The following is a 24,759-nucleotide window of genomic DNA, read 5'->3' as shown; positions in this document are numbered from 1 at the left end:
GGATAAAGTTGTTCTAAAGTTGTTCTTCGCCCAAACCTCAATTTAATCGAAGGCACCAAGGACCTGGTCTAAGAAGCTCAGGCAGGAGAAGTTTCTGGAACATCAGAATGGGCTGCCTTGGATTAAATAATAATAATGCTAATAATGGGATTAGTTAAGTGCCAAGAATTGTACTAAGGGCTGGGGCAGATACAAGATCTTCAGGTGCAAATTAGTCCCAACCCTACATGGGGTTCACAGACTAAGTAGGAGAACAGGGCTCGACTGAACCCTGAGGACAGCGGGTGAGCCGGCAGCCTCGGGAAACCAAATTAAAAGTGGTCAGAAATGAAAAAGGGCGGGCACAGAAGGTTGTTCAACGATCTGTTCTGTTCCACTCACTTCATCCTCCCACACCAAGAGAAAAGCAGATCCTGGAGTAAATACATTTATTGATACCCATTTTTATATAGTTCATTGAAAGAATCTATAAATATAAAAGCATTTTTTTTTTCTTTTGGATATCATCATGGTCCATGTAAATACTCAACAATCAGAATCATCTGCAGAAAGCACTCCAGGTCACACTGTTAGGGTTATGGAACTTAATATACAGATTCAGTATAACAGTGGCACTTCTGTACTCAAGTTGTCCAGTGGCTTTTGAACATACAAATATGGAGCTTCTTGGAGAGGGGAGAGGTGGGCAGAGAATATAAATTTCAACCAAGTGAAAAAGGCTCCGCTATCAAAAAATTCAAATACACTCAGAAAGAGAAGTACCATGTTTGACACCTAAATGTCAGAATACTGGAGACAAAGAATGTAAACCAACCCATGCTGTGGCTACCACCCTTGACTCTCCACTTCTAGAAAATGGATTTTAGCAAATCCCAAGCGGCTCGTGATCCACAAGGACCTCTGAGACCAATTCATGGCTGCAAAATGGCAGGAGCTCTAAAAAGATGCAGACCCCCCGACTGCCTTGGGAGAGAGTTCTTCTGGTCACTCCACCCGTTCAGGCAGCCAGAATAAGAAAATGAACCACATGTTTCATTGATAGAATGAAAGTTCCATTCCTACAAGGCAGGGCTATTGAGTGAAATATTCCCCTGGTGACTTTCACCTTGATCCACATCAGAGCAAAAATCCCAGCCATCTGTCTCCGTTCCGAGCGCGAATGTTTTCTACGGTCGTATCGCTGGACCTACAGTTCCGAAACTCTGAGAGAACAAGTGTAGCCACTGCTGAGCCCTGCATTCCGGTTGACAAAGCTTGGGTGGGACTGACTTGGGTTTCTTCCACGGAGAACTTGGGAATGTCTTCTGCTGCAGTCAAACTGGGAGTTTTCTGAATCAGAGGGCGAGTGGGTTAAAAGGTGTGAAATGGGTGGTGTCAAAAACCGAAAATCGGAGAGGCAGTGTTGGAACAAGCAAGGCGGGATATTTTAGGGACTGATCAAATGAAAACCTAAAGTGGAGCACATGATAAATTCAGTACTTCCCATCACTTTCAATCCGCAATCAACCACAACTCCTGATGTAAGGGAAGGATGACTGTTTTGTCTCCCAGACCGATATAGTCAAACTACTAAAGTAGGACTCAGGAAAAAAAAAAAACACTTCAAAAAGACTGGGTATTTCCGATGTTATTTTCAGTGGCCTCAAGCAGGGTTTTTTTGGGGGGTGGGGGGAGTTGGGGGAAGAGGGATATTTGCCCTTTTTCTATTTTTTGCTCTTTTTTTTTTTAATTACAGAAGCTTTAGTTGTGCAACACCAGCTGTGCGCTTCGCCTCCAAATCAGAAAATCTACCTCTCCTTTCTCCCAGAACAGGTGTCAGTAGGGCACGAACTGCAGACCCCGCGTTTTATTCTTGTCCGGTGGCACGCTGTTTCTGATTCTGGTTTTGAGAGAGAGAGAGAGAGAGAGAAAACTGGTAGGCATCTACCCAGTCCATGGTCAGTCTAGACGGCGTTTCTAGGTGTGCCGTTGTGAGTCACCGCTTTCAGGTTGGGAGTGTTTGCTTGGTGACTGCAGGTTCTGTGTGAGGTCACACCCACTTCGAACACTTCGTGTATAGCTTTGCGGAAACAGTGGAAGTTGTAGTCTATTAAACCTGCAAGGGAGAAAGGTTGGGTCATTCTGCTGCTCAGGCCAACTGCAAAATGACTTTTCTTGGTGAAAACTCAGTTGCAGGGGGGGAAAAACAAAATCACATTGTATGAATCAAAGGGCAGGTCAAATTGGGGGAAAAAAAAGGCCTTGCTTCAAAGGTATGCCAAATATAATTGATCTTTAATGTCCCCTCTCTAGAATGTAAACTCTTTACGGGCAGGGAATGTGTCTGTTACATTGCTCTGCTGTACTCTCCCCGGCGCTTAGGACAGTATTCTGCACACAGTAAGCACTCAATAAATCATCATCATCATCATCAATCGTATTTATTGAGCGCTTACGGTGTGCAGTACTATGTGCTTAGTACTATGTGCAGAGCACTGTACTAAGCGCTTGGGAAGTACAAATTGGCAACATATAGAGACAGTCCCTACCCAAAAGTGGGCTCACAGTCTAAAAGGGGGAGACAAAATAAATACGAAAAAATATGAATGACTGACAATTCTGCTGTACTGTACTCTCCCCAGCGCTTAGTACAGTGGTCTGCACATATATCCGGGCTTGGGAGTCAGAGGTCATGGGTTCAAATCTCAACTCCGCCGCTTGTCAGCTGTGTGACTTTGGGCAAGTCACTTAACTTCTCCGTGCCTCAGTTACCTCACCTGTAAAATGGGGATTAAGACTGCAAGCCCCACATGGGACAATCTGATCACCTTGTACCCTCCCCAGCACTTAGAACAGTGCTTGGCACATCGTAAGCGCTTTCTCTATATGTTGCCAATTTGTACTTCCCAAGCGCTTAGTACAGTGCTCTGCACATAGTAAGTGCTCAATAAATACGATTGATGATGATGATATAAAGCACTCAGTAAATACCATTGATTGACTGAGAAAACTAAAAGGCTAAAAAGATTAAAAAAAAACATTTTTTAAACAATTATGCTTAAGTACAAAACCTTAGGTCGACTGTCGGGAGTGATGCTGAATTTTAGTTTACCAGTTTCCAGTTGAAAAGGTACAGATCGTCTCAAACTATGGACATCACCTCAGCCCAAAAAGAATGCTTCAACGATCACTGTTCCATGAAGTAAAATTTACGCTGTAGCAGTTTGCATCAAAGGGTAGGCACAGGGGCTCCCTAAATCTGCAGGAATGTGCATGACAATAATAATAATAATAATAATAATGGCATTTATTAAGCGCTTACTACGTGCAAAGCACTGTTCTAAGCGCTGGGGAGGTTACAAAGTGATCAGGTTGTCCCAAGGGGGGCTCACAGTCTTCATCCCCATTCTACAGAGGAGGTAACTGAGGCACAGAGAAGTTAAGTGACTTGCTCAAAGTCACACAGCTGACAATTGGCAGAGCCAGGATCTGAACCCCTGACCTCTGACTCCAAAGCCCGGGCTCTTTCCACTGAGCCATGCTGCTAACCACTACCGTGATTTTGAAGCCCATCACAATTTTCTACTTGAGAAGCACTCCGACACTTAACCACTGCCTTTAAGTTAGCCGAAGGTGAGGGCGAAGGAGAGAAGGAAAGAATAAGAAAATCCGAAACCAAAATTTTAACCCATCTTATGTGGTTCTAATTCTCCTCCTACATGTTGGGATACCAGAGAAATGGCATGAGCGCCATTTAGGTTACCATATCTTGTTACTAACTCGGCTACCAAATTCAGCATTACTGACTCAGTATGCAAGGCAGCGGAGCCCACAGTGATTTAATTCTAACGAGGGCAACTGACACTCACCCACTCACTTTGTACCAGGTCGTTCTGGGTAGTTCCTTGTAATCACGGAAACAAAAATCAAAGAGAACTGCCCTTCGTGTTCCAACACAAAAAGATAGAAAACAACACTGCGCTTCGGTTCAATTTAGAGTATATAAACTGTCTTCTGGCACACAGATTTTGAAACAGCAGAGGAAAAACAAGGAATTAAAAATGCGTCATTCACCATGCCGACGCAGGCTTAGGATACATCGAAGATGCCACACCCAGGAGAAAAATATGGGCAGATTCAGCAATTAAGCACAATTTCCTGGCCATCCTTACTTCACCGAAGTGTTGTGCTGACATTTCCTTCTCACTTATTTCCATTTCGATGTGACAGCCAGAAGGCCTTTAGAAACTGGCATTTCCTATACCCCCTGTTACAATGACTCTGGACAAGTCACTTCTCTGTGACTCAGTTCCTTCATCTGCAAAATGGGCATTAAGACTGTGAGCCCCACAGATCGACCCCAGTGCTTAGAACAGTGCTTGGCAATAGTAAGTGCTTAATACCATTATTATTATTAATATTATGAACAGCCTTAGCCACTGGACTCTTGGAGTGAAGGCCTCCACTGGGGCCAAATCTAGAGTGACCAGAATACCTTTGGCAGAACGGTCCAACTGTATGCCCTCTTTTGGGGCATCCTGCATCTCTTTGGGGGTGGTCCCAGAGGGCTCCTGGAGAGATGCTCTGCGCATCGGCCAGGGACCAGTCCTCCCATTAACAACGGCTTCAGTGACTGGACGGGGAACCATATTTCCGGGGTCCGCATCCCTGGAAAGAGCCTAGAGTTCTACCCTCCATGAGAACAGCGGGCACCACTGAGGTATCATTCATTCAATCGTATTTATTGAGCGCTTACTGTGTGCAGAGCAGTGTACTAAGCACTTGGGAAGTACAAGTTGGCAACATATAGAGACGGTCCCTGCCCAGCAACGGGCTCACAGTCTAGAAGATTCCTGCTCTCGAGGACCTTGTCATCAATCCACAGTACCTGTTGACTACCTAGAATTACCCAGAGGGTCATGCCCACCCCATTATGTTTCTCATGGGTAGTGAGAAAAATTCAATATTGGGACTATTTATTTGAACAAAGATGAAAGGGGAGATTCAAGACCAAAAGAATCACTGAAGGTCCTAGTCCAAGGCTGGGCTACAGCCCTCCCAATCAGGAGCTCCCTCTCCCCACAAATGACCGCCCTTTTTTCTTTTTTTTTTTTTAATCGTATTTGTTAAGCATTTATTATGTGCCAAGCACCGTTCTAAGCACTGAGGTAGACATAAGGTAATTAGATTGGACACAGTCCCTGATGAGGCTCACAGTCTTCATCCCCATTTTCCAGATGAGGGAACTGAGGCACAGAGGAGTAAAGTGACTTGCCCAAGGCCACACAGCAGAGAAGTCGAAGAGCCAGGATTAGAACCTGTAATTTAATTAACCTGTAATTTATTTATCTATTTATTTATATTAATGTCTGTCTCCCCCTCTTGACTGTGAGCTCACTGTGGGCAGGGAACGTGATGATGATGATGGCGTTTATTAAGCGCTTACTATGTGCACAGCACTGTTCTAAGCGCTGGGGAGGTTACAAGGTGATCAGGTTGTCCCACGGGGGGCTCACAGTCTCAATCCCCATTTTCCAGATGAGGTAACTGAGGCACAGATAAGTGACTTGCCCAAAGTCACACAGCTGACAGTTGGCGGGGCCGGGGTTTGAACCCATGACCTCTGACTGCAAAGCCCGTGCTCTTTCCACTGAGCCATGCGGCTTCTCCAACGTGCCTCATGTTATACTGTACTCTCCCAAGCACCTGGTATAGTGCTTTGCACAAAGTCACCGCTCAATTCGATTATTAGTAATAATAAAAATGATCAAGCTAACCAAGACCAGGCTCTAACCACTAAGCCATGCTGCTCTGCAGTTCTTCCTCGGCTAACAGGCAACTGTAGCGGGACTCGATTGCTAACAATGCGGCTCTCACTAGCCCGCTGACTGATCAATGTGAAGTCGCCATTCCTGGTAGCCTTTACTTTCGGTTAGCCAGAATTTTAGACTGAAGCCCTCCATTTCCCTGCCCTGACATGCCGTATAACTAACCTTAAACCATATTACTTTCAGCAGGACAGACAGGCCCTTAGATGCAATCTTGACTAAAGTAACAAAATAAGTCTACAAGAGTGGCACGGGAATATTAAAAAGAACCAAATGACAAAGGCCCTAATCAGCCCTAGCTTTTCCAAATGAGACAATGCCATTACCTTTCCGTTCAAAGCTTTCTTCCCTCAGAATGCAGACCAATGCCAAAAATTTAGTCACTTCCTTTAAATAAAGGACAGTTGTATTATTTAGTTTGATAATTGCCATAGACTCCTTATCATAAGCACTTCCACTACCATCTTCTTTTAACCTATTTAAAAAGAAAAAACGTGTCATTATTGGTTAACGGTTTAGTGCACTCAATTCTCCAATAATTGATCGTATTTGTATCCATTGTATCTATATCAATCGTATCAATCTCCTCAAGACTGTGAGCTCGCTGTGGGCAGAGAATGTGTTTACCAACTCTGTTACATTGTTAAATTGTAGTCTCCCAAGCGCTTAGTACAGTGCTCTGCACACAGTAAGTGCTCAATAAATACAATTGACTGATTGGTACTTGAGCATTTACTGTGAGCCTGCTGCTGGGTAGGGACCGTCTCTATACGTTGCCAACTTGTACTTCCCAAGCGCTTAGTACAGTGCTCTGCACACAGTAAGCGCTCAATAAATACGATCGAATGAATGAATGAATGAATTTAATGAGTACAGGGCACTGCACTAAGTGCTTGGGAGAGTGTGATACAATCAGGAGTCCTACGTTCATGAAAACTTGTGCTGAGGTACACGCAGTTAGAACAATGCCATAAAGCCACTCACACAATCACCTCTCCCGCAACGATCGTACGTGGGTTGGAAAAACTTTCCCTCTCCCAAATTCCTTAAGTGTTCTATCCCAAATGCGGAGTGAAAATATCCACTGGGGAAGAACTGGGAGTAGTGAGGCCCACACTGAATCTATTCTCCCTTATGTAGGGAAAAATCAAAGCAACGGTGCATTACTGATATACACGGGGCTAATAATCATCACTAATCATTGTACCTGTTAAGCGTTTATTATGTGCTAAGCACTGGGTTATACACAGGATACTCCGGTTGGAGACAGTCCCGGCCCCACGCGGGGCTCACGGTCCTAGTAGGAGGGAGTAGGATTGAATCCCCATTTTATAGATGAAGTAACTGAGGCACAGAGAAGTTAAAGCGACTTGCCCCAGGTGGAGGTGCAGGGATAAGAACCCTGAGTCTCAGCCCCGTGATCTTCCCACTAGGCAAAACTGCTTCCCAGCTGGAGGCCCTGACTGCAGCCCCCTAAATAACACAGCCCACACCACAGCCTTGACCTGGCCTTAACAGGGAACACTACTAACTTGGAGAAAGAGCTTAGACTGTCCTTTAGCTCTCCAACTGCTTCCCCCAAACTAGGAACTGGCCCAAGCCAGGGAGACGCTCCAGGAACATCTGAAGGTCCAAACGGGACTCCTGAAATATAGGGCGGCCAGGGGTACCCCTGGGTCCCACAGTCAACCTTGGGGAACCCAATGATCTTCCACAAAATCCTCCACCACTCTCATTTCACCACTTCAGAGGGGAGGGATCACAACCTGGCAGGAAAGGCAGCTCTGTGTTCCAGTGGGAGTAGCGTGACCTAGTGGGACAATCATAGGCCTGGGGGTTGGGAGACGCTGCCACTAGCCTGCTGTGTGGCCCTGGGCAAGTCACTTCATCTCTTTACCCCTCAGTTCCCTCATCTGCAAAATAGGGAGAAGACTGTGAGCCCCATGTGGGACAGGGACTGCGTCTGATCTGATCATCTTGAACCTAGCCCGGTGCTTAGCGCGTAATAAGTGGTTAATAAATAACAAAACCAGAGTGGCCCTGATTGCTCTCTGGGATGCAGCTTCTGGGATGCAGCTCTCTGGGATGCAGCAGCCTGTCTCGCCATCGACCCCCGGCCCACATCATCCCCCGGGCCTGGAATGCCCTCCCTCTGCCCATCCGCCAAGCTCGCTCTCTTCCTCCCTTCAAGGCCCTACTGAGAGCTCACCTCCTCCAGGAAGCCTTTCCAGACTGAGCCCCTTCCTTCCTCTCCCCCTCCTCCCCCTCTCCATCTCCCCCATTTTTCCTCCTTCCCTTCCCCACAGTACCTGTATATATGTATATATGTTTGTACATATTTATTACTCTATTTATTTATTTATCTTACTTGTACATATCTATTCTATCTATTTTATTTTGTTAGTATGTTTGGTTTTGTTCTCTGTCTCCCCCTTCTAGACTGTGAGCCCGCTGTTGGGTAGGGACTGTCACTATGTGTTGCCGACTTGTACTTCCCAAGTGCTTAGTACAGTGCTCTGCACACAGTAAGCGCTCAATAAATACGATTGATTGATTGATTCCAGCAGCTCCGGTGACATCCCCGTCCGTGCAAACAGCAGCCCCTCCCAGAAATGAGCTCTCCCCACAAAATGGGCTCCAGCCATAACAGCTCAGATGAGTTTCAGTTTAAAAAACCCTCAGCACACTTGAAGGAGCCCATGGCCCTTTAAACCAGTCCTTCTCAACCTCAGATACTCCTTTAACTGAGACGGGGCGATTTTCTTTAAAGCCTTTTAGTCAGGGCAGGGACCATCACGCACAAGCATATCTTGAAGAGGAGGGGGCCAGATTCCCTTCTCGGACCCTTCTCTCCCTTGTAATTGGACTTTCCCACCCCTTCCCTTTGAAAGCTCGGCCTCTGCCACCAAGCATACCATAAAGTGCCACCAGACGGTAGAACCACCGCTGGCTGAAAAACACTGCCTTAAATACGAAAAGACACAAGAACTGAAGTAAAGAATAAGAGTGGGTCAGAGTAGGATCTGTTTCACGAAGACATTGTGTAACCGAAAAGTTATTGTGTAATCCTAACACAGAGATGCTCACGTGGCCTGAAAGTTAAAACTATGGTTCTCAGCTGAGCCATTTAATCTTTCCCTTAAAGGAAGACAACACGAAAGGAATGTATATAAAACTCACCCGTATATACAAGACACATCAATTACTACATCAATCATGTCACAGCACAGTTCATACGACTGCATATCCACAGGGGAACTGTCTGTGGCAATGTAGATTTTACTGACAACATCGAAGAGGAAAGCTTTTTCAATACCTGAATTCTTAAAAAAAAAAAAAGAATTGGTTAAGTGTTCGGTTCTTTAAAAAAAAACCTCTATTAATTTAACTGCATCCATTCAGGATCAATCACATTCAATTTACAGTTGTACTTGGAGATTTCATGTCAATCGAAACCAAAACCTTAAATTGTCAGTATCGGAAGTATTTAAACAGGCAATACTTTGGAGCTATCCTTTATTAGCAGTCATGCCTATTTTATCCTTCCTGCCTCGTCACACCAATATGGGACCATTCTTTTCATAAATGTCACAGGAAAAGAACTCTAAACTCTAGTTTCTCTGCATTTTCACCAGTCAGTGCCAGCTAAAGCTTTGCCAAGTTTTCAGCGACTATGACTTAAACCACTTTGATCTAAGTCACATACGCAGGTGTGGCTATTACCAGAGGATGAAAGATCTATAATTTCACTTCTACATCAAAGAGCATGAACCCACAAGAATCAAGGCCTAAAATACAGTGTTTCTGCCATTTGGGGATGCTAGGTATAAAAATTATTTCAGAGAGATCAGTAGATGATACAAGCTTGAAGCTGTAAATTTGATGGACGCAATCTTTAAATCGGGGCCCAATCCCCAAAATGGAGCCTGAAATGGGGTAGTCAGTTTGTCTCAACACGTGACATTTTAAATCTATAATCCAACAGAGACCATAAATAAGCCCTCAGACCCAATTTTTTCAAGTTATTTTCGTCTCTCCTGAATACTATTTTCACAGCATGCTCTAAATAGGAGATAGACAGGATATTTTAAAGAACCACGCTCTCCTTCCTGCTTAGATTGTGAGCCATGCGAGGAGCAGGGATGATGTCCAACATGATGATCTTTTATCTACCCTAGCGCTTAACACAGTGCTTGACACATAGTAAGCACTTAACAAGTACCATTATTACTGTTCCATTATTTCATCAACTGCATGTAAAGAAAAATCAACATTACTTCAAGAAGGGGTGGAGGGTTAGAACCAAGTATCGAGAAAATAGCAGAGCTGGGATCATTCTTCTAACACATCGCATCACCAAGATGTGCCAAGAACAGGACAATGAGTTTGAAAGCTCACTTACCGATATAAAGATATTTAATAGGTTTTCCAAGGTCGGCAGTTGAGGAATAAGTTTCTGCACCACTTTACTAAAGGCTTCAAATATTGAATGGTCGTAGATGCTAGTCAGATAAAAGCTGGAAAAGACCACAAAGTTTTATTAATCTGATCAAATAGCAGCATGGCCTAGTGGATAGAGCACTGGCCTGGGAATCAGAAAGACCTGGGTTCTAATCCCGGCTCAGCCACTTGTCTGCTGTGTGACTTTGGGCAAATCACTTTTCTGGGCTTCTCTTTCCTCATCCGTAAAATAGGGATTAAGACAGTAAACCCCATATGGCAATAGGGACGGTGTCCAACGTGATAAATTTGTATCTACCCCAGGGCTTAGAGCCGTGCCTGGTACATAGTAAGCATTTAACAAAACCCTATATTACAGAGTTAAAAAAAAACCATAAAACAACCTTACGGGATACTAAATCAGTTCTATAAAAATATGAGAAGTTTCAACATATTTTGAGACTGCAATCAAGTGAAATACCCTTCTGTTCTTAGGCTTTATTTTATGTAAATATCTTTAAATTATGCATTTTCAATTGTATTAACATCCTGTATGTTACGTATTAACATGTATTAACATCCCTCTAGATCGTAAGCTTGCCGTGGGCAAGGAACGTGTCTGCCAACCCTGTTATATTGTACTCTCTCAAGCTGTTAGTACAGTGCTTTGGACACAGTAGGCAATCAATACCATTGATTACTAATTTTGTTGCCCCTTCTATTTAATATGCACTTGAGGTGCACAGAGATACTCATGCCTCTAAGTCCAAAACACTTTGTTGGATCTAACATCTAAATCCATGGCATTGGACCCAAAGGATTTGTCTGACCCCAAACATCTGATTGATCGGTGGAAAGTTGAAAGTATGGCGCAGACTCCTTCCCGAGAAGGTAAAGGTGATATTGATTCATGGTTTTGTGGGGTTTTTATGGTATTTGTTAGGCGCTATGTTCCAGGCACTGTACTAAGCACTGTGTTGGAGACAGGCTAATCAGATCAGACACAATCCCTTGTCCCACATGGGGCTCACAGTTTTAATTCCCATTTTACAGATGAGATAACAGGCACAGAGAAACGAAGTGACTTGCCCAAGATCATAAAGCAGAGAAGTGACAGAGCTGAAATTAGAACCCTGGTAAATGATAACTGCAAGGGGATGACTTGACAGGCAGAGAACCAAGCTACAGGGTTAGAATTACACTTTGGGCTTTTTTATGTAAACGGTGTTTTTCACACCTTTATGAGGCTTTTTGACATGGGCATATTTTTCAAAGCTGAAAAATATCGGGTAAGGCAAAAACAGAGGCTCAGATACAGACTGCTCCCAATCAAAAATTACAGTTGGAACGTGTGGAAAATATTCCTTGGAGACTTTTGTATATTACTAAATGAATCACTTGCCAGATTAACACTTTAATGAACACTCCGGGTTTACTAATTGAGATTTCCAGTTTCAGCGCTCATTTGCAGAACAAACCCACTATAACAAACAAAACGCACAAACTGTACTTCAGCTCCATAAAAACACAAAGCCTCCTAGAATAGAAATATCAAGATTTAAACCATCAAAACCCAGATTTGCAGATGCCTCTTTCCACCTGTCCCGACTAATCTGTTACACCACGCCTAGAGTGGCATCGAGATTTAAATGACCGATACTGCGGTGAAAGGTTAGACCTAGATGCAGATTCCCAGAGTAGGTTGAGTTCTAAAATACGCTTTAGTCTGTGTCAGGATAATTCAAGGTAAAATATTTTTTAGATGTGAATTCGCTGGATAACGTTCAATCTAGTAAAACTCGAACTGAAGGTACCCTTCAGCTGCTCCCAAAAGCGTTTTGTCAGACCAGGATGGAAACATCTTCAATATCTGCAGGGTGAACAGCTTGATCCCTAGAGTCGTCCCTGTAGCCTAAGGAAAGAGAGAGCTTCTCAACAAGCGATAACGTCTTATAGTATTATAAGACTGTATTATTAGTATTATAAGTATTATAAGACTGTGAGCCCACTGTTGGGTAGGGACTGTCTCTATATGTTGCCAATTTGTACTTCCCAAGCGCTTAGGACAGTGCTCTGCACATAGTAAGCGCTCAATAAATACGGTTGATGATGATGATGATAGCATTAGATGCCTTGTGATTGTCCAGCTGGCTAGTTCGGCCCACACAGCAGGCAAGTGGTGGAGCCGGAATTAGAACCCATGGCCTTCTGACTCTCAGTCCCGTGCTCTATCCAATATGCCCCGCTGCTTCCCCAAGCACAACCAATTACAGGGGAGGATGTGGGCAAGGATGAAGAGGCTAGTAAAATGGCAGGAAGCTCTGGAGCCCTGAAGAGGAGTCCGTATTAGGCGTCTTGAAGAAGTCTGAGAAGCACGATTGCTGCAGGGAACAGGCGTGGGAAGCTAGTTTTCGGCAAGCAGATTGCGGGTCACAGGGTGAACTGCCAGAGATGAATCTATGGCTGACATCCCCACAGAAAAGCTGCTAAGGAAAGTATAGCTGGGGGTCCCGGGGGGCAGTATCCCCTACACTTAAGTTAGAAACAAGTTCCGGATCCGAAACAGGTGGTTATTCGAGGATCTTGTGAAAGATTTTGTCGTTCAGCTACTATTACTGCTGAAACTGCTGCTGAATAAAACAAATACTGGTTACGTGTTTACGGCCAAAGAGCGATCCTGAACAAACTACACACTCAGGGACCTGCTAGAGAAAGGGTTAAGGGGAACATCAGCAGCTTCCCACATCCTTGGGCGCGCCAAACCAAATCGAAGAATCATGGGACGGTGGCCGCAAACTAGAGGGATTACCTCGGGGTGCCCTAGTATGAAGCCCCTGGAGAGTCCTTCCCCCAGCTATAAATTGTGCAGGGGCCCTAGAAACCAGACACCCAATCTCAGCAAGGGTCACAAACTTCCCAGTGCCCAAAATAGTTCCTGCGAAAGAAAACCATTTCTACCAACAATGGAATTCAGGGGCCTTCAATCACGAGTACACGTAGTTACCTAAGATGAAGTTTTTCTAGCCCAGCATCTGCAAGGTCGTCGTTGGCTCGCTGATGAATATCCCTTTGAGTTTCTATTTTGTGATCATCCGACAAACCATCAACTTTGTGAATGAAAACTTCAAAATTCATTTCCGGGTTAACTTTGTAGGCTTTAGAGACAGTGATGTGAAGTCGGGTTAAAGCCTCCATGTAGTCATCCTGTAAGCCAGAAAGAACAAAGTTTTAGAAAGCTCTACTGAGCTGAGCACCACTCAAGCCCTCCCATATCCAACATCTGCAATCGCATCAAAAAGTTCTGAAAAATTCCATAACTTCAACTGATTCTACAAATTCTTTTTGAAGAAACCCCCCCCCACACACACACACAGCTCCCAGTAAAAGCAGTTAATACTTCCCATTTTTCTTGAGATATTAGTCTATGAAAATTAAAGGTGGCTCATTATAAAGTCTCAAAGAAAAAAAGATATAAAAAATACCTTTTATTGGAACCCAAAACGATCCAAATGACTTAACCATTAGTACGAAATGGTTTTTTTTTACCCCATAAAGACACCAATAAAGCTATTTTAATACCTGCTGATTCTGCTCCTACTATGTCCTTTCCACTAAAGGTATACCCAGTGTTTTAGACAAGGTGACTTCTTAGGGATATTACATTACTGTACCTGTTACCTCGTGATTGCAATATCAGTTACTGACCAAGAAGATTCAAAATGATAGGCAAACTTGCCCCTATCCCAGTATATATTGCCTCATCCTTCCAGCCCCATTTTCGGAATGGGGTTCGGACCACTCGTTCCCAGTCCCATTCAACAAATAGCAGCGGACAAAATGGGAAAGGCAAGTGTGTGCACTTAACTAAACCGGGATCTAGCGATGACATGACTGAGGAAGGGAGCTTGAAGCTGCGGGAAACTTACCACTGTCCTCAACCATCCCAATTTAAAGTCAAGCCACCTCCCATTCAGTACCGACACACTGGCACACCCATTATACACCACTTCCTCAGATAGCTCTCCCGGTACTGTTGCTATGTAAAGCCATGGACAAACCACATGAAGTTGAGGCTTTAAAAAGGCTTTGGGTTTTTTCCCCCTTTTTTGTTTCAGTTTCTTTTGATACCAGACTGAAGTTAAAAATTTTTTAAAAGCCTACATATGTTCATCTGTACCTGCGCATCGATGACGTATATCAATGCTCCTGTGCCTCTGAAGATCATCTCATAATCAAATGTTGGGTCAAAAAAGTCCATTTGCCCTGGAAAGTCCCAAATTTGGAAGTTCACAAAAGAACTATTTGAAATATCATCTTTGTAAATTTTGTTGGTGCTCTCCAAGAACAGGGTCTCGTTGGGTGACATTTTGTGAAACACCACCTAGTAAACAATGGGGAAAAAATGTTAATTGGAAGTTTAAATCCTGCTCATCACTCGGATAAAGCTGAAAACTAACACAGACTAAACAGAGCTCTGAGTTAATGGGCATTTACAATCATTTAAAACACTACCCAGTGGCATCATTTTGACTTACAGCAATGCAGTCATAAGCCTTGACCCCATTTGGCTCTGCCTCCTTTTCTTTGGGAGATTTCTCAAATATCAGGGGCCATTTTTCTTCTATGAAAACTGTACTTATTTTAGTAAAGTAGCTCAGAGAGAAGAGAAACAGTAACGACCACATTCAAGTGGATTCTTTACACTTCAACTTTAAGAATTACAACCGGACAGCAACTATAAACCATTACTAAAATAAAAGGATTAATTTCATAGTACAGTGCTCTGCACACAGTAAGTGCTCAATAAATATGATTGATTGATTGATTGACTTCCTTTAAATTGCTTCCTTCTGGAAAAGAGAACTTGATGAGCTTGGGGGAGAAGGTGGTTGGTGCCACAACACAGAAATCAGCCTGCCTTAATACCATCTGCAGCTGAGTGCTGAAAGTATAGTACAGTAGTCTAACATTTACCCAAACTGCACAAAGGGGAAAGAGGTTATAAAGCTTAGTATAGAAAGCCCCTTTGGAAAAAGCACAAAGGGCGGGCTGGCAAAATTACCAGATAGAATGAAAATCCATAGCAAAGCTTTTTACCGGTTCTAATCCCTCATTTAGAGGTCGGGGGAAAGGGAGACAAGGTGGAAAAGTAAACAGGTCAGTCCTCGAAGAACTTAATTTGGGGTCCTTTAACTCTGCTGCCTGGTCTCTGACAAAAACTGGGAGTTGGAGAAAAATAATGGCTGTGTTCTAATGACCCAGAGGGAAACTCAGGATCCAGTCCAAAACACTGTAGAAATGGTAAGTGATGATGATGATGGCATTTGTTAAGCTCTTACTATGTGCCACGCACTGTTCTAAGCGCTGGGGGGGGGGGGGGAAACAAGGTGATTAAATTGTCCCACGTGGGGCTCACAGTCTTAATCCCCATTTTACAGACGAGGTAACTGAGGCTCAGAGAAGTTAAGTGACTTGCCCAAGGTCACACAACAGACATGTGGCGGAGCCGGGATTCGAACCCATGACCTCTGACTCCAAAGCCCGTGCTCTTTCCACTGAGCCACGCTGTAAGTGGCAGCACTCCAACAGCTGGAAACATGTGGGGGGCACCAGGATCTATGGCCCCTGTGGAGTTGGCACCTACACACCCTATAGAAATGATTTAGACCCTGAAAAAGCAAACCGGTCTTTTTCCCCCCCCCAACAACTGTCAAGAACAGTGGACTAGAAATCAGGTGGTGTGGAATCTCCCCCCAGTTCCACCCTCCTTCTCTGTGTAACCTGTTAGAAACCACATCCCCTGTCCTTGCCTCTGTTTTCCCATTTGTAAAGTGGGCATATCTTCCCTTTTCTTCTCAGTAGAGTGGTGAGGATAGTCTTTGTTTCAAGTTCTTCGCAGGGGTCAGAGAGACGGCTCAATGGAAAGAATGACTCAGGAACTCCTGGTCATTGTAACGCAGCCATTGTTTTTTGCCGATTCCCAAATGGTGTTATTAAGTTTAACTACCAAGTTGACATACGCGCATGTGCGATGTTGCCTCGCGGAGCATAATTTTCCCCTCGTTTTAAGAACCGTGCTCACAATTAGGTTCACACCTAGACGGCTCTTGCAAGGTGGAGGAACAAAGATGGTGCAGGATGCTCCCCGTGGGCAGGGAACGTGTCTGTTTATTGTTCTAGTGTACTCTCCCAAGAGCTCAGTACAGTGTTTTGTACCCAGTAAGCGCCCAATAAAAGCAGCGTGGCTCAATGGGAAAAGCATGGGCTTGGGAGTCAGAGGGCGCGGGTTCTAATCGCAGGTCCGTCACCTGTCTGGGCAAATTGCTTAACTTCTCTGTGCCTCAGTGACCTGATCTGTAAAATGGGGATTAAGACTATGGAACCTGGAACAACCTGATTACCCTGTATCCATCCCAGCGCTTAGAACAGTGCTTGGCACCTCCTTCTCTTCCCCACAGCACCTGTATATATGTTTGTACATATTTATTACTCTATTTATTTATTTATTTTACTTGTACATATCTATTCTATTTATTTTATTTTGTTAGTATGTTTGGTTTTGTTCTCTGTCTCCCCCCTTTTAGACTGTGAACCCACTGTTGGGTAGGGACTGTCTCTATATGTTGCCAACTTGGACTTCCCAAGCGCTTAGCACAGTGCTCTGCACACAGTAAGCGCTCAATAAATACGATTGATTGATTGAAGGCTGTGAGCCCCCTGTGGGACAACCTGATCACCTTGTAACCTTCCCAGTGCTTAGAACAGTGCTTTGCACATAGTAAGCGCTTAATAAATGCCATCATCATTATTATTATTAACAAAATGAAATAGAGTGAGCCCCCAGTGGGCTCAACCTGATCACCTTGTAACCTTCCAAGCACTTAGAAGAGTGCTTTGCACATAGTAAGCGCTTAATAAATGCCATCATTATTACTATTATTATTAACAAAATGAAATAGAGTGAGCCCCCTGTGGGACAACCTGATCACCCTGTAACCTTCCCAGCGCTTAGAAGAGTGCTTTGCACATAGTAAGCGCTTAATAAATGCCATCATTATTTTATTATTATTAACAAAATAAAATACATATTTTATAAATGTTATAATTATAAATATGCATAATTGTATAATATATTATATAATATATACATTTTAGAAATATATATAAATTTATGAATTTTATAAATATTTTCTACAACTAAATATCTGGAAGAGCAGTGTGGCTCAGTGGAAAGAGCCCGGGCTTTGGAGTCAGAGGTCATGGGTTCGAATGGTCAGCTGTGTGACTTTGGGCGAGTCACTTCACTTATCCGGGCCTCAGTTCCTTCATCTGTAAAATGGGGATGAAGACCGTGAGCCCCCCAGGGGACAACCTGATCACTTTGTAACCTCCTCAGCACTTAGAACAGTGCTTTGCACATAGTAAGTGCTTAATAAATGCCATCATTATTATTATTATTATTATTATTCTCCAGGCCTCAGTGACCTCATCTGTCAAATGGGGATGAAGACCGTGAGCCCCCCAGGGGACAACCTGATCACCTTGGAACCTCGCCAGCGCTTAGAACAGTGCTTTGCACATGGTAAGTGCTTAATAAATGCCATCATTATTATTATTCTCCGGGCCTCAGTGACCTCATCAGTCAAATGGGGATAAAGACTGTGAGCCCCCCGTGGGTCAACCTGATCACCCTGTAACCTCCCCAGCACTTAGAAACAGTGCTTGGCACATAGTAAGTGCTTAATAAATGCCATCGTTATTACTATTATTATTATTATTCTCCAGGCCTCAGTGACTTCATCTGTCAAATGGGGATTCATTCATTCAATCGTATTTATTGAGCGCTTACTGTGTGCAGAGCACTGTACTAAGCGCTTGGGAAGTACAAGTTAAGGGGATGTTAAGTACAAGGGGACGAAGACCGTGAGCCCCCCGGGGGACAACCTGATCACCTTGTAACCTCCCTAGCGCTTAGAACAGTGCTTTGCACATAGTAAGCGCTTAATACATGCCATCATTATTATTATTATTATTCTCCGGGCCTCAGTTCCCTCATCTGTAAAATGGGGATTAAGACTGTGAGCCCCCAATGGATCAACCTGATCACCTTGAAACCTCCCCAGCTCTTAGAACAGTGCTTGGCACATAGTAAGCGCTTAGCAAATACCACCATTATTATTCTCCGGGCCTCAGTTCCCTCAGCTGTAAAACAGGGATGAAGACCGTGAGCCCCCCGTGGGACAACCTGATTACCTCGGAACCTCCCCAGCGCTTAGGACAGTGCTTGGCACATAGTAAGCACTTAATAAATGCCATCATTATTATTATTAACAAAATAAAATAAATATTTAATAAATATCATAAATATATGCAATTTTATAACATACATATAAATTTATGAATTTTTTGAATATTTTCTCCACATAAATATTTGGAGAAGCAGCGTGGCTCAGTGGAAAGAGCCCGGGCTCTGGAGTCAGAGGTCATGGGTTCAAATCCCGGCTCCACCACTTGTCAGCTGGGTGACTTTGGGCGAGTCACTTCACTTCTCCAGGCCTCAGTTCCCTCATCCGTCAAATGGGGATGAAGACCGTGAGCCCTCCCCCGTGGGACAACCTGATCACCTTGGAACCTCCCCAGCGCTTAGAACAGTGCTTGGCACGTAGTAAGCGCTTAGCGAATACCACCACGATTATTCTGTGTGCCTCAGTTCCCTCCGCTGTAAAATGGGGATGAAGACGGTGAGTTCCCCCGCGTGGGACAACCTGATCAGCTTGGAACCTCCCCAGTGCTTAGAACAGTGCTTGGCACGTAGCAAGCGTTTAGCAAATACCACCATGATTATTCTGTGTGCCTCAGTTCCCTCAGCTGTCAAACGGGGATGAAGACCGTGAGCCCTTCCCCGTGGGACAACCTGATCACCTTGGGAGCCTCCCCAGCGCTTAGAACAGTGCTGGGCACATAGTAAGCGCTTAATAAATAATGCCATCATCATTATTATTATTAACAAAGTAAAATAGAGTGAGCCCCCTGTGGGACACCCTGATCACCTTGGAACCTCCCCAGAGCTTAGAACAGTGCTTGGCACGTAGTAAGCGCTTAGCAAATACCACCATTATTATTCTGTGTGCCTCAGTTCCCTCAGCTGTAAAATGGGGATTAAGACTGCGAGCCGCCTGTGGGACCACCTGATCACCTTGGAACCTCCCCAGCGCTTAGAACAGTGCTTGGCACGTAGTAAGCGCTTGGCAAATACCACCATTATTATTCTCCGTGCCTCAGTTCCCCCAGCTGTAAAATGGGGATTAAGACTGCGAGCCCCCCGTGGGACCACCTGATCACCTTGGAACCTCCCCAGAGCTTAGAACAGTGCTTGGCACGTAGTAAGCGCTTAGCAAATACCACCACGATTATTCTGTGTGCCTCAGTTCCCTCAGCTGTCAAATGGGGATGAAGACCGACATTATTATTATTATTATTATCATTATTCTGTGTGCCTCAGTTCCCTCAGCTGTCAAATGGGGATGAAGACCGACATTATTATTATTATTATTATTATTCTGTGTGCCTCAGTTCCCTCAGCTGTCAAACGGGGATGAGGACCGACATTATTATTATTATTATCATTATTCTGTGTGCCTCAGTTCCCTCAGCTGTCAAACAGGAATGAAGACCGACATTATTATCATTATTATTATTATTATTATTATTATTATTATTATTATTATTATTATGTGTGCCTCAGTTCCCTCATCTATAAAATGGGGATGAAGACCGCGAGCCCGACATTATTATTATTATTATTCTGTGTGCCTCAGTTCCCTCAGCTGTCAAACGGGGATGAAGACCGACATTATTATTATTATCATTATTCTGTGTGCCTCAGTTCCCTCAGCTGTCAAACGGGGATGAAGACCGACATTATTATTATTATTATTATCATTATTATTATTATTATTCTGTGTGCCTCAGTTCCCTCATCTATAAAATGGGGATGAAGACCGCGAGCCCAACATTATTATTATTATTCTGTGTGCCTCAGTTCCCTCAGCTGTCAAACAGGGATGAAGACCGACATTATTATTATTATTATCATTATTCTGTGTGCCTCAGTTCCCTCAGCTGTCAAACGGGGATGAAGACCAACATTATTATTATTATTATCATTATTCTGTGTGCCTCAGTTCCCTCAGCTGTCAAACGGGGATGAAGACCAACATTATTATTATTATTATCATTATTCTGTGTGCCTCAGTTCCCTCATCTATAAAATGGGGATGAAGACCGCGAGCCCGACATTATTATTATTATTCTGTGTGCCTCAGTTCCCTCGGCTGTAAAATGGGGATTAAGACTGCGAGACGCCCATGGGACCACCTGATCACCTTGGAACCTCCCCAGTGCTTAGAACAGTGCTTGGCACGTAGTAAGCGCTTAGCGAATACAACCACAATTATTCTGTGTGCCTCAGTTCCCTCAGCTGTCAAACGGGGATGAAGACTGACTTTTATTATTATTATTATTATTATTATTATTATTATTATTATTCTGTGTGCCTCAGTTCCCTCAGCTGTCAAACAGGGATGAAGGCCGACATTATTATTATTATTATTATTATTCTGTGTGCCTCAGTTCCCTTAGCGGTCAAATGGGGATGAAGACCGACATTATTATTATTATTATCATTATTATTATTATTATTATTCTGTTTGCCTCCGTTCCCTCATCTATGAAATGGGGATGAAAACCGACATTATTATCATTATTATTATTATTATTATTATGTGTGCCTCAGTTCCCTCAGCTGTCAAACGGGGATGAAGACCGACATTATTATTATTATTATTATTATTATCATTATTCTGTGTGCCTCAGTTCCCTCATCTATAAAATGGGGATGAAGACCAACATTATTATCATCATTATTATTATTATTATCATTATTCTGTGTGCCTCAGTTCCCTCAGCTGTCAAACGGGGATGAAGACCGACATTATTATTATTACTATTCTGTGTGCCTCAGTTCCCTCATCTATAAAATGGGGAGGAAGACCGACATTATTACCATTATTATCATTATTATTATTCTGTGTGCCTCAGTTCCCTCATCTATAAAATGGGGACGAAGACCGCGAGCCCGACACTATTATTATTATTCTTCTGTGTGCCTCAGTTCCCTCATCTATAAAATGGGGACGAAGACCGCGAGCCCGACATTATTATTATGATTATTCTGTGTGCCTCAGTTCCCTCACCTATAAAATGGCGATGAAGAGTGCGAGCCCCCCCCCCCCCCCACCAACCTCGGGACAACCTGATCATCACCATCATCAATCGTATTTATTGAGCGCTTACTGTGTGCAGAGCACTGGACTAAGCGCTTGGGAAGTCCAAATTGGCAACATCTAGAGACGGTCCCTACCCAACAGTGGGCTCACAGTCTAAAAGGGGGAGACAGGGAACAAAATGAAATAAACTACAAAATAACTGTACTAACAAAAAATACTAACCCAATAAAATCATCATCATCATCAATCGTATTTATTGAGCGCTGTGTGCAGAGCACTGGACTAAGCGCTTGGGAAGTACAAATTGGCAACATACAGAGACGGTCCCTCCCCAACAGTGGGCTCACAGTCTAAAAGGGGGAGACAGAGAACAAAATAAACTACAAAATAACTGTACTAACAAAAAATACTAACCCAATAAAATCATCATCATCATCAATCGTATTTATTGAGCGCTTACTGTGCGCAGAGCACTGTATTAAGCGCTTGGGAAGTTAAACTACAAAATAACAGTACTAACAAAAAATACTAACCCAATAAAATAAATAGAATAGATATGTACGAGTAAAATAGAGTGATAAATATGTACAAACATATATCTACATATAGATATATATATATATCATCATCAATTGACTGTGAGCCCACTGTTGGGTAGGGACTGTCTCTATGTGTTGCCAATTTGTACTTCCCAAGCGCTTAGTACAGTGCTCTGCACATAGTAAGCGCTCAATAAATACGATTGATTGATTGACTGATTGATCAATTGTATTTATTGAGCGCCTACTGTGTGCTATATATATATATATATATATATATATATATAATATATAAATATATATATAATTAGACTGTGAGCCCACTTTTTAGACTGTGAGCCCACTGTTGGGTAGGGACTGTCTCTATGTGTTGCCAATTTGTACTTCCCAAGCGCTTAGTCCAGTGCTCTGCACATAGTAAGCGCTCAATAAATACGATTGATTGATTGATCAATTGTATTTATTGAGCACTTACTGTGTGCTATATATATATATTATATATAAATATATATATATAATTAGACTGTGAGCCCACTTTTTAGACTGTGAGCCCACTGTTGGGTAGGGACTGTCTCTATACGTTGCCAATTTGTACTTCCCAAGCGCTTAGTACAGTGCTCCGCACATAGTAAGCGCTCAATAAATACGATTGATTGATTGATGAACTGTATTTATTGAGCGCTTACTGTGTGCTATATATATATTATATATAAATACATATATAATTAGACTGTGAGCCCACTTTTTAGACTGTGAGCCCACTGTTGGGTAGGGACTGTCTCTAGACGTTGCCAACTTGTACTTCCCAAGCGCTTAGTCCAGTGCTCCGCACATAGTAAGCGCTCAATAAATACGATTGATTGATTGATTGATCAATTGTATTTATTGAGCGCTTACTATGTGCTATATATCTATATATATTATATATAAACATATATATAATTAGACTGTGAGCCCACTTTTTAGACTGTGAGCCCACTGTTGGGTAGGGACTGTCTCTCTATGTCGCCAATTTGTACTTCCCAAGCGCTTAGTACAGTGCTCCGCACATAGTAAGCGCTCAATAAATACGATTGATTGATTGATCAATTGTATTTATTGAGCACTTACTGTGTGCTATATATATATATATTATATAAATATATACATAATTAGACTGTGAGCCCACTTTTTAGACTGTGAGCCCACTGTTGGGTAGGGACTGTCTCTATATGTTGCCAACTTGTACTTCCCAAGCGCTTAGTACAGTGCTCCGCACATAGTAAGCGCTCAATAAATACGATTGATGATGCTGATATATCCAGGTGCTGTGGGGAAGGGAAGGAGGTAGGATGGGGGGGGATGGAGAGGGGGACGAGGGGGAGAGGCTCAGTCAGGGAAGGCGTCCTGGAGGAGGTGAGTTCTTGGGAGCCTCCCCGGCGCTTAGAGCAGCGCTGGGCACCTACTAGGCGCTTCGTCAATCAATCAATCAATCAATCAATCGTATTTATTGAGCGCTTACTATGTGCAGAGCACTGTACTACGCGCTTGGGAAGTACAAATTGGCATCATATAGAGACAGTCCCTACCCAACAGTGGGCTCACAGTCTAAAAGGGGGAGACAGAGAACAGAACCAAACATACTAACAAAATAAAATAGAATAGATATGTACAAGTAAAATAGAGTAATAAATATGTATAAACATATACATATATGCAGGTGCTATGGGGAAGGGAAGGAGGTAAGATGGGGGGGGAGGGAGAGGGGGACGAGGGGGAGAGGAAAGAAGGGGCTCAGTCTGGGAAGGCCTCCTGGAGGAGGTGAGCTCTCAGCAGGGCCTTGAAGGGAGGGAGAGAGCGAGCTTGGCGGAGGGGCAGAGGGATTGGGGGCATTCCGGGCCCGGGGGAGGACGTGGGCCGGGGGTCGATGGCGGGACAGGCGAGAGCGAGGTACGGTGAGGAGATTAGCAGCAGAGGAGCGGAGGGTGCGGGCTGGGCTGGAGAAGGAGAGAAGGGAGGTGAGGGAGGAGGGGGCCAGGGGATGGATGGACAGCCTGGAAGCCCAGGGGGAGGAGTGTGTGTGAGGAGTGTGTGTGATCGTCGAGGGTGTGATTGTGAGGGAGGTGGTCGGGTGGGGGGGCCTCACCTTCTGGATGGAGGATTTGCCGCTGCGCCGCAGCCCCATGAGGAGAATCCTGGGCTTGGAGCTGTCGGGGCCGCCCGGGCCGCCCGGGCCCCCCGGGCCGCCGCCGCCGCCCCCGCCGCCGCCGCCCCCGCCTCCGCCCCCGCCGCCCCCGGCCGCCGCCCCGGTCCCGGCCCCGGCGTCGGCCCCCCGCCCCGGCCCCGGCGGGCCCGGCCCCGGCCGCCGCCTCGTCCTCGTCGTCCTCCTCCACGCCGTAACCGAAATCCTTGGGGAAGGAGTCGGCCGGCCCGTAGCTGCCGGACAGAGGCGCCTCCTCAGCCCCGTACTGCAGCGACATCGTCCCCGACCGGCCCCAGCCGCCGCCGCCGCCGCCGCCGCCCTCGCCCTGACAGGACGGCCGGGCCCGCCCCCGCCCCGCGCCGATTGGCCCGCTCCCCGCCTCCTCGCCGCTCATTGGCCCGCCCGCCCGCCACTCCGCGCCAGCAGGGTAGGTGGTGCCGCGTCACGTGCCCGGCGTCACCTGACTCGGAGCCGCGGGGCGGGGCGGGGGGGGAGGTGAAACT

At 44.5% G+C, this 24,759-nt stretch overlaps 1 protein-coding gene across 1 annotated transcript; it reads right to left on the bottom strand.

Moving 5' to 3' along the window:
• Positions 1 to 413: 413 nt before the first annotated feature.
• RRAGC (Ras related GTP binding C) lies at positions 414 to 24,536 on the bottom strand. Its single transcript, XM_038758260.1, has 8 exons — positions 24,409 to 24,536; positions 24,200 to 24,377; positions 14,425 to 14,628; positions 13,252 to 13,451; positions 10,210 to 10,324; positions 8,988 to 9,130; positions 6,134 to 6,282; positions 414 to 2,095 (listed from the first exon to the last, which is right to left on the bottom strand). The coding sequence occupies exons 1-8, from the start codon at positions 24,531 to 24,533 to the stop codon at positions 1,944 to 1,946; spliced, it is 1,266 nt and encodes a 421-aa protein (XP_038614188.1). The 5' UTR covers positions 24,534 to 24,536; the 3' UTR covers positions 414 to 1,943.
• Between the last annotated feature and the right edge of the window lie 223 nt (positions 24,537 to 24,759).

The sequence above is a fragment of the Tachyglossus aculeatus genome, chromosome 16, assembly GCF_015852505.1.
Source record: "Tachyglossus aculeatus isolate mTacAcu1 chromosome 16, mTacAcu1.pri, whole genome shotgun sequence".
NCBI lineage: Eukaryota > Metazoa > Chordata > Mammalia > Monotremata > Tachyglossidae > Tachyglossus > Tachyglossus aculeatus.
This window is presented reverse-complemented; position numbering and strand designations above follow the sequence as displayed.